The 11,308-nt window shown below is 42.1% G+C and overlaps 1 protein-coding gene across 1 annotated transcript in view; it reads left to right on the top strand.

The window, feature by feature from the left end:
- The window catches only part of LOC112103838 (histone-binding protein RBBP7), a 14,424-nt gene extending 12,991 nt beyond the window's left edge, over positions 1–1,433 (top strand). Inside the window, exon 12 of the mRNA XM_026648685.2 lies at positions 900–1,433. Within this exon, the coding sequence (XP_026504470.1) occupies positions 900–968 (69 nt within the window). The 3' untranslated portion in view covers positions 969–1,433. The remainder of the gene's footprint in view (positions 1–899) is intronic.
- The last annotated feature ends 9,875 nt before the right edge of the window (positions 1,434–11,308 follow it).

The following is an 11,308-nucleotide window of genomic DNA, read 5'->3' as shown; positions in this document are numbered from 1 at the left end:
ACCCACTTCTTCGGATGCATATGCATATGCATCCGAAGAAGTGGGTTGTAGCCCACGAAAGCTTATGCTCTAATAAATTTGTTAGTCTCTAAGGTGCCACAAGTACTCCTGTTCTTTTTGCGGATACAGACTAACACGGCTGCTACTCTGAAACCTGTCATAAATGTATATACAGATTTACCTCCCCTTCTATCCACTTGAGTTTTTTTTCCTTGTAAGTTGAAGGATGTGTGTTTTTGGAAGCAATTACTACTGGGATAGTAGTTTTAAAGTAAGGCCTGGTCTACACTAACACCCCAATTCGATCTAAGGTACGCAACTTCAGCTACGTGAATAACGTAGCTGAAGTCGACATACCTTAGTTCGAATTTACCGCGGTTCAGACGCGGTCCACACACGGCAGGCAGGCTCCCCCGTCGACTCCGCGGTACTCCTCTCGCTGACGTGGAGTACCGCAGTCGACGGCGAGCACTTCCTGGTTCGAATTATCGCGTCCACACCAGACGCGATAAATCGAACCCGGAAGTTCGATTGCCAGCCGTCGAACTACCGCGGTAGTGTAGACAAGCCCTAAGACTGAAACTGGATATGAGACCGGGACAAAATCTTTTGGGTAAAGAGCTAAATGGATTAAGATTAGCCTAAAGTGCATCAATTTAAAATATCGTATACATACTCTTAATATTAGTGTTGATGAGTCTAGCCATTTTACATAATCTTAAAACTGACTTCCCTCTTTAAAGTCAGGGAAAGGGATACTTCTGAGAAAACAGTCCTGTTCTCAAAGTACCTACTCCTCACTTCTGCAATCATATGACTTCTAAGATTAGAAAAAATACTGTTAATCAAATGTGCCTATCACTTTTTGATACTTGTAATGCAATAACTTGTGTCTCTAGGCTGAAAACATTTACAATGATGAAGAACCAGATATAGCAGCATCAGAACTGGAGGGTCAAGGAACATAACTTTCTCCTTAGGAAAAGGAAGACAAGAATGTTGGGTGTTTGTGAAGTGGCTGACATTCATATAAATTATGTTATTGTTTGTTTTTTTGACTACTATATACATTCAAAATATTCTCAGTTGAATGTAATGCTTATACCAATGCTTGATTTTTATCGAGCACAAAGCTTGTATAGTTGAATTTAATGGGATATCCCTGATTTTTTTTTTTTTTTTTTTGTTGGCACCTTGAAGTGAGCTATAGCAAACTGTACAGCATTTAGGTATTGGGGAAAATAAGTGACTGAATACCAATGTCTATTTTTAAAACAAGCTTGCAGATTCCTGTAAATGATTAGACAACTCAAAATCCTCACTTTTTTCCTAGACTAAATGCATAAATGTTTTTATCATATGTAAAATGAGCTTTTCACTTTTACAGAACACTTCCTGTTTGGCTTTGCATAAATAAACTTTTTTGAAGAAAATGTTTAGTTTATTAATTGAAGAAGAAAATCTAACTACTGCCTAGTGGCAGTGCTCTCCAAAGAATAGGGTGGGTACCTTTCCATGTTTGTCTGCATAGATGTAGAAAGTTGTGTGGAGGGGCATGTGAGTTACCTGCTGCCTGATGCTAAAGCTTAATACTTAAACAGCTGTCCCCATTGTTCCCTCTCTTAGTATTTCTAATGATATTTAGCTGTAGGGCTAAAGTATAAATGAGGTCTGGATGGAGAGACAGATTATGACCTCAGAGGCACTTTAATGAAAGTCAAAACAAGTTACCTGTAGATATCTTCTTGGAAAAAGACACTTTTCTTGTACTTGAACTTTATAAAGGACATCTTGCTCTGTGGCTAGATGGTCAACTTTCAAATCCTTGTGTAAGTCTTCAGCAATGCTGTCCATGAGGTTACTTTAAACCCAAAATCTTCATATTAAAATCAATTGGTGTTTAGGTATCATGGGAGAGGCCCCATACAAATATTATAAACTGCTGTGTAGGAAGACCTCATTATTATAATAATATTCATATACTTGTGGCCATAGTGCATGCTATATTATCTGGCTAGTCAAATATATTTTTGTAGCATCCTCACTGTGTGGAGTGAAATACAAAAATAGACCTAGGAAAGGAGAGCGGATGTTTCACTCAGTATGTATCTGAAATGGCATCTAACTGTTGGAGTAAAGAATGTATTTTAGCTAAATAAATTGGATACATCTAGACAACATTTCTATTGAATTTGGATGCATCAGCCTTTGAGGCAAGTGTCTCCGTAGCTGTAGAGGAGTTACATATTCTAGTCCTGTCTCTTAAATTAAAGTTATCTGCAAGCTCTTTAATTTCACTCTTTTTAATAGGAAAAATATGCCTATCCTCAATACATGTATGAGTCCCTGTGAAGAGAAAGGATCTCTGCTTTGGGGTGGGCCCATATCACACACAAGAATGACCATACTGGGTCAGACTAATGGTCCATCTAGACCAGCGTCCTGTCTTCTGATAGTGGCCGATACCAGATGCTTCAGAGGGAATGAACAGAATAGGGCAATTGAGTGATTCATCCCCTGTCATCCAGTCCCAATATCTGGCAGTCAGTTGCGTCCCTGACCACCTTGGCCAATAGCCTTGGTGGCTCTATCTTCCATGAACTTACCTAATTATTTTTTTAACCCAGTTATGCTTTTGGCCTTCACAACATCCCTGGGCAATGAATTCCATAGGTTGACTGCACTATGTGAAGAAGTACTTCCTTTTGTTTGTTTTAAACCTGCTGCCTGTTAATTTCATTAGGTAACCTGCTGCTTTTTGTGTTTGTGAAGGGGTAAATAACACTTCCTCCACACTATTCATGATTTTATAGATCTCTATCATATAGCCTGTCAGTCATCTCTTTTCCAAGCTGAACAATCCCATTCTTTTTAATCTCTCCTCCTGTGGAACTTACTCAATTCCCCTAATCATTTTTGTTGCCCTTCTCTGTACCTTTTCCAATTCTAAGTATTTTCTGAGAGAGGGCGATCAGAACCACATGCAGTATTCAAGATGTGGATGTGCTGTGGATTTATATAGTGGCATTTTAATACTTAGTATTAGCTACTATTACTAGCTTTTTTGACTGCTGCTGTACACTGAGTGGATAGTTTCAGAGAACTGTCCATGGCTCCAAGATCTTTCTTCAGTGGTAACAGCTAATTTAGACCCTGTCATTTTGTGTATATATATTTCAGATTGTTTTCCAGTGTGCATTACTTTGCATTTATCAATATTGAATTTCATCTGCCATTTTCTTGTCCCGTCACCCAGGGTGGCATTTTTTGATCCCTTTACTGTTTTTTTTTTTTTTAAGATGGGGTATACATTTTATTTGAACCTCTATTCTGGTGTTTTTAAAAAGTTACCTTGCAGGCATTTCACTCTTAACTGTTCCTTTTAATTTCTATTTAACTAATTTCCTCATTTTTTTGTGTAGTTCCCCTGTTTGAAGTTAAATGCTCCTGTAGTGGGCTTCTTTACTATTAACTACATCATGGTCACTGTTAACAAGTGGTTCAGCCCCATTCACTTCTTGGACTAGAGCTTGTGTGCAACTTAAGACTAAATCAAGAATTACCTCTTGTGGGTTCTAGATCTAACTGCTCCAAGAAGCAGTCATTAATGGTGTCTAGAAATTTTATCTCTTCATCATGTCCTGAGGTGACATGTACTCAGTCACTATGGGGATAGTTGAAATCTCCTACTATGAGTTTTCTGTTTTTATAGCCTCTCTAATCACCAAGTATTTAACATCTCACAAATGTTAAACCCAGTTGATGCACCATAACTCTCACATCTTCCTCTTGTAGCCCAATGCTAATCCTAAATACTATGAAATATTCTTCTTTACTGTTTATTAATAAACAGTTGTTACACATTGCCTCTTGGGGGTAAGGAGAGGCAGCAGTAGCTGTGGAATTGACCCTCTGAGAAGTTATAGTACGTGAGCTTAGTGTTCATGCACCATAATGTTTTCTTACATTAAAGATTTTTTTCCCCACTAATGGTGGAAAGCTGCAAGTCTTACATTCATCAAGTAAAAATCTAAAACCATGTGATATAAAAACTATTTTTTCCATTTGAAGACATTTTAATAATCTTTTATGACATTTGTATATCATTAAATGGATGGAAAGAACCCAGCTATTCCAGTCTGCCCAATCAAGACTTTAATGATGGATGCATCCCTGTGAAAGATGGTTACACACAGATTTTAGAGCTCAGAGCTGTTCACAGAGCTGCGGTCTGACAATTAAGTTCTGACTGACAACACAATGGCCATTTTATATATAAACAGCCAATGGGGGATGATCGTCTCTATTATGTAAGGAAGCAGTTTGACTATGGAACTGGTACATTCAGCACTAAGTACCTCTCAGGGCAATACATCACGCATGTCTACAGAATACATCTGAGCAGATAATTTTAATCAGCCCATGTTTAGGTCATCAAGGATTCTGTCATCCATTTCATTTTCCAGGAGTGGGGTCATCCATCAATAGACCTGTTTGCAATACACAAGAACAAAAAATGTCTCAGTTTCTGCTCTAAAGTCAGAACCCCAGCATACACATTCCTTATGCAGTGATCCCCACAAGTGACCTGTGCTTACCCTCTGATTCCCAGGGTGCTCAGGAAGATCAGAGAAGATGCTGCAAGGTCCTGTTTGGCTGAGGACGTTTTAGTACTGAAAGGTGATGCTTCTAACAGGACATCTACCAAAACCATTACCTCCTTTACTGGACTTACTATTGCAGGACAACAGGAACATCTTACTTCTTTGAGTGATTCCACATGTCCATTCCATGGCAGGTATTTGTGCACTTCAGTGCACAGTTGTCTGAGACTTTTTACCCTTTCCAGTACCTGTCGAGGTGGCTTGAATGCCCTTTGCTTTCTCACACGTCATGAAGGCATAAAGGGCCGAGCCACCTCAGATCCCCTCCCCTCAGTTTTTTCCTACTGCTTGTGACAATTAGTGGAGCTCCCTGTCCTTGCTTCTGCAAGTCTCTCAATATCAGTATACAGTATCCATGTACAGTTTAAAAAAAAAAAGGGTTGTTTGTTTGTTTGTATAGGTTCTGCCACCCAGTTTGGGGTACTGGCTCTGGTAATGGAGGTATGCCACACCATCCAGGTTTCAAGCCCTGTTGCTCTCATGGCAAGGCGATGCCAAATAGCAACTCTCACCTCACCTGCCTTATGTGTTTGGGGAAAGCTTGAGAGTGAGAAGTGAGGCATTTGTAAGGGCTTTAAGACTCGTTCAAAAAAAGGCAGGGCGGACAGATTAAAATATCTGGTCTTGGAATCTGTCCTGCATTCTCCATCTGAGCCCCTCAGCATTGGTCAGTAGCACACCTCCAGCGGGCCCCAATCCCGAAGAAGAGGCATCGGAAAGTGGATCCAGTACCGGTGCTGTTGAGGAATTCAAAGAGGATGAGCTCTGCTAAGGACACAGGAGAGTATTCTAAGAGGAAGCACTCCCCAGGGCACACGTCTAAATGGGAGTTCGGTGACTCTGGAGGCCAGTGTTGGCCTGTCGAGACCAGCTCCCGAAGCATGTGCCTCGACATCTCCTCGCACCACAGTAACAGAGAGTATCTTCCTGGTACCTTACACTCCCGAGTTGTTTGTGTGTGCAAGAGAGTTGTTGAACCTCTTGGTTCAAGAGTCTCATCTACCACCAGTATCTAGGGTACTACCTCTGGCACCTTCACCTCTGCACCAAGCATGCATCTCCAGAGGTGTGCATCAGGGTATCAGTGAGGCCAGTACCATCTAGGGGAAAGCCCTAGATTATATCCCCAGCTCCCCTTTCTTCAGAGTATGAGCCTTCTCTGGTACCAACAGGTACGGCGCCACCTTGGTCTTAAGGAGCAGCAACATCCTCATCAGACTTTCCTACATATCCCAGCATAGCCAGTCCCATCAGGAGGATTATGCCACCTGCCCACCCAAATACCAGGAGGGACCCTTGGGCTATGCCTAGCTAGGCTCCAGAGCCACACCAATGGCCCTTTTGGAACCCTTGGCTTTCCTGTCCCTGCAGCCATCTCACTGGGCTCCACCTGCCAGGCATCAGGAGCATTGCCGCCACAGGCATTGTACCAAGCAGAGTCAGGGTCTCTCTCATGAGCAACTGCAGGAGGGCCAGAAGTTGCATCAGCCCTTGGTACTGCTAGCATTTTCTTCCTCAGCTCCTGATGAGGCAATTATGGGGGAGCTTCTCTTTTAAGACCCATCAGGAGCTGCTGAGGAGGATGCCTATGACTTTTGATATCTTCCTGGAGGTGGTCTAGGAGAAATCCCACAAGCTGGTGAACATTCTAACATCTGCGGCCCCAGCTAGAATAACACTGCCAGTAAATGAGGCTATTTTAGAACCTCTGGCAGACCCCAGCTTCCCTTCCACCAACAACTAAGAGAGTGGAGAGAAGTTACTGTGTCCCATCCTGGTGGTTTGAACATCTGGGTAACCATCCTTCTCCAAGCTCCCTTGTAGTTGTAGCAGCTAGTGAAAAGGAACAACAGGGGCACCAGGCCTCAACCTCAAGAATAAAGAGGACTGGAAAGTGGAACTGGTTGGGAGGAAGTTCTACAGGTGGATTATAGCTTTGCATTGCAAACCAGCAAACTTAGCTGGGATGTTACAATTTCACTCTTTGAAATACAGTTTCAAAATTTAAAGACAAACTCGCAGAGGAGGCGAGACTAGGTCCTCACTTTGATAGAGGGCAAATTGGTTGCCAGAGCAGCTCTATATGCAGGTCTCGATGAAGCAGATTTTGCAGCGTGCAGCATAGCCTCAGCCATCATAATGAGGTGCTCATCCTGGTTACACTCACGTGGCCTACTTCCAGAGGTGCAACAGACAGTTCAGGACTTACCCTTTGAGCAGTTGTCACTCTTTTCAGCAAAAGTGGACGAGACGCTGCATAGAATCTCAAAGATTTTAGAGTGACCCTGAAATCCCTGGGCATTTACACCCCAGCAGTGAAGCAGAAGGTGTTCTGCCCTCATCAGTTTCAGCATTTTCATGGATTTATTCCTCATGCCCAAGACCTGCCAGTGAGAAGGACCAGACGTTACAAACAGAGACCTTTGCCACTGCCTCTTTCTGTATCTACAGCTGCTGGTTCATTGAGATGGGCAGCATCCTCCACAAGTTCATTTTGATGGGCAAGATGAGAGCAATCTATCAATTCAGAGATTGCCATTCCCTTTTGTTCCAATTTTTGCAAACCACCTGTCCCACTTCCGTCGTGCTTGGGCCCCTATCACAACAGATTAGTGGGTTCTAAACACAGTGGAAGTAGGATATTCGCTCTATTTTGTTTATGCCACACCTTCCCATTCTCCATCCCTCTTCAGGAACCCCTCTCATAACAAAGTACTTGTATAACAGGTGTAAGCAGAGCAGCTTGAGTGCCCTCTGCTGTCTCACACATCATGCAGACATAAAGGGCTGAGCCACCGCAGATCCCCCCTCAAGTTCCTTCCTACTGCCCGTGATAGTTGGTGGAGGTCCCTGTCCTTGTGTCTGCAAGTCTCTCATCACTATACAGTACCCATATATAGTTAGTGTAATCAGTCCGTTTGAAAAAAAAGGGGGGAGGTTTGTTTGTGTAGGGTCTGGCACCAGGTTTGGTGTACGGGCTCTGGTAACGGTGGTCAATGTCTTGTAGGAGCTGTGGAGGAGGTTCCTCCTTTGTTCAGGGGAAAGTGGTTTTACCCCAATACTGAAGGCAAAAGGGGAGGGGGGGGGAGAGAAGGGGGAGGTCCTCAGGCCTATTTTAGATCTAAGGCAGTAAAACAAGTTCCTAAGAAAATCAAAATTCCAGATTGTCACTTTAGCTTCCATTATTCCTTCTGTGGAGCTGGGGGACTGGTATGCTGTTCTCGTCTAAAGGGATGCCTACTTTCATGTGGCAGTTCACTAGGGCCTAAGAAAGTTTCTAAGATTCACTGTGGCTGGCTACCCTTATCAGTTCACAGTGTTCCCCTTTGGTCTCTTAGCTGCCCCTTGTGTTTTTACAAAGTGTGATTGTAATTTGTATGTGAAATACTATAAAAGAGGCCAGGGTTTTCTGATGTCTAAATCCATATTCAGATGCTTAAGTGGTTTGATCTTTAAAAGGACTGAGGTCCCAGTAACTCCCACTGCATGTACACTGCATTTAGTTTTAAATGAAGTTGATGTTATAACTGAAGGCAACATACAAACTATTAGACCTGCTGGTGCTCATCACTTTTAAAGATCCAACCACTTATTATTTAGGCTCCTAAATAGGAATTCCAGACACTAACGTTAAAAATCCCCCCACCCTATTAAAAAAAAAGTCAAAAATTAATGGATTCAAAATTAGTCTTAAATCCTGAATGACTAACAAATAGCATTGGGTCCAAAACACCACATGCAACAAGGTATATTTAAATTAAGAGGTTTGTATATGCATTGCAGCAGTGTTTTAGTGCAGTATAATTTAAAATGCATTTACACATTGGTTAGTAAGTGTACCTAGTTAAATCAATTCTGCTACTCCTGCAGGTTGCTACCAAAGGTGAAGACAGGGAAAAAGTGATACAGCTACCATTCATTCCCTCTTATTTTCAAGGGAGCTGGGTGTAGAGTTTTTAGACCTACCTCTCTGCTACATTCAACTATTTCCAGACAAAGCGGAAGGGATAGCTCAGTGGTTTGAGCATTAGCCTACTAAACTCGGGTGTGAGTTCAATCCTTGAGGGGGCCATTTAGGGATCTGGGGCAAAATCAGTACTTGGTCCTGCTAGTGAAGGCAGGGGACTGGACTTGATGACCTTTCAAGGTCTCTTCTAGTTCTATGAGATAGGTAATGTATTTATTTTAACCTCGGACACCCCTGGGGAAAGACCATACTAGTAATAAGCAGGCTTTTGAAAGGGCAAATTTCAGAGTTGGGGTGATTTCCCCATTGGCCTGACATCTGTATTGATACCACATAATGTTGCATGTTCAAATTTATAATTAGCTTAAAGGCTAAATTATGTTTGCTGAAGTTTTATAGGAAGCCTGTACAATCCCTGGAGCTGCACTGTAGAAATGCACACCTATAAACTGACAATGTAACACCACTTTCATTGTTTCTTTAAACTGAAAGAGACACCAGCAGGTAATTATGGATAAAATTGAAGAAGAAAAAACAAACAAACCCATGCAGCTATCTGAAAACTATATTTAAAACCTGCAGACCAGCCTTTCAAGAAAATTGAAAGAGCTCTGTGTAAGCTCAAAAGCTTGTCTCAGAATTTGGTCTAATGAATTACCTTCCCCACCTTGTGTCTCTAATATCCTGGGATCAACATGGCTACACCACCACTGTATACAGGTCAAGACCAGCCACACTGCCTAATCATATTAACTGGATGCTTCAGGAACACTGGTCAGTGATTTACAAGGAGAGAAGGCAGTGACTGGACATGCCTCTCCACTTGTGTCTCAACCTTGCCTTGGGAGTTTAGTCTCCTTTTTGTGAATTGTTAGGATCAAAGCTTAAAAATTTACCTGATGCTTAAACCCAAGGATTAAGTCACTAGCCAAAAATCTAGGCTATCAAGCTCCCTGAAATGTAAAGGAATAAGAAGTTGCGCACTGGATTTAGTTGAAACACTGATAACTGATGAAAATCTAGTGATGCAAGTTAATTTTATCATAGCTTTTCCTGTCTTGACTTCATTCTCCTCTTTCCTATGTTGATCATAACATATGTTGCCTTTAGGCATCTTTTCCTTCACTTTGTCGTCTCCCTTATCTCCTTTCCCTATATTGTGTCTCAGTCTTCTCTTCTCCACCACTCCAAAAAAATAAATCTATCAGTACTATCCTTCCTAATGTATCCCAGCTGTTGGGATTCCCTCCAAGACCTTTTCCATTCAGCTTATCCAGAACACTGTCCAGTTCTGGGAGAACACTTCTTCCAGTTCTCTGGGATCCAAAACACCCAGTTCGACTCTGGATTTCATCACTCAGGTTCCTTTATTTGGCATACAAGCAAAGCTACATTGTTGATCAGACTCAAGCATAGGGGGTGGGTATAAGGCATACCACACATCCAGAGTTACACAGACCACCTCTTTCTTTATATACATTTACACATTACATTGCATTTGTTATACATTACACCACACATTTTTGGCTTGGCTACTCTGCAGGAATCAATACCTGTGTGAGCTGAGGGGTGAAAACATTATCTACTATCTGCTCTATGTGCTGTTCATTGGAACCTGATCTTTACATTCCAGGTTTATCTTGTCCATAGTCCCTACCATCAAGGTGTTGCTGCTTATCTTATCTAGCACAGACATCCTGACTCCAGAATACTGGTTGTCAAGTCCCTATTTACAACCTAACCTTCCATTCACACCCACTAAGAAGTGAGGCAAGTTGCTTATGTCAAACCAGGCCTACACCATCTGTCCCTCACAATAAGAATTTAGAAATACCTAAAGCTAGAGGACTATTTAGCCAAAGACTGAAAAAGCATGTCCAAGGGCAAAGCCCAGATAAGAAGCCAACTTTCCACCCCAGCAGTGGGAAGAAGGGACAGTGCTGAATTTCCTGCCTCTCTGCTGTCCCGGAATCCTACTCAGGGACTGCATGTTTCATACAGATCTCCAACTAGTGGAGGTCTAACGTTTGAATCCTCTCTCACCTTGCTCTGGCTGTGGAAAGGGCAGTTTCTTGACATTCCAGGCCTACAAGGAAGAGGGGTTTCCAGAAGCACAAACTTATAGCTGCTGAAAAATCCCATGAGCCTTTATTAATTTCCTACTAACTTTTTCAAAAGAGGAAAGTATCTGAAGAATCTCCTGAATGCTAGGAGAGATCAACAACTCAGAAGTCAAGACATTCCAAATCTTAAGGTGATTTTGGCAATATTAACCAAGATGCACACATTTATATTCAGCAAAAAAAAAAAAAAAAAAAAAAAATCTTAAAACGTCTGAAGGTATAACTCACAAGGTTTGCAATGTGCCAGTTCACATAATAAATGGTTATTCATCCTGTGCAGTAACTGTGGTTCTTTGAGATATGTATCCCTATGTGGGCTCAACTCTAGGTGTGTTAACACCCTGTGTCTTTGATCAGAAATTTCTCATAGCAGCATCCATTCGGCCCCCCATGTGTGCTAGTCAGCCTCGTGCCCCATGCTGTTATGTAGAACTGCACGGGCAAAGCATGCTCAGTTCCTTGTCTATTGTGAAGCCCCATAGCAGAGAACACCAAAGCAGAGAGGAAGGAAGGTGGGTAGTGGAGCACCCATAGGGACATACATCTCAAAGAAC

This window comes from Terrapene carolina, unplaced genomic scaffold (assembly GCF_002925995.2).
Source record: "Terrapene carolina triunguis isolate 2854851 unplaced genomic scaffold, T_m_triunguis-2.0 Scaffold22, whole genome shotgun sequence".
In the NCBI taxonomy this organism is placed as follows: domain Eukaryota; kingdom Metazoa; phylum Chordata; order Testudines; family Emydidae; genus Terrapene; species Terrapene triunguis.
The sequence above is the reverse complement of the archived record's forward strand: the minus strand, read 5'-3'. Positions and strand labels throughout refer to the sequence as shown.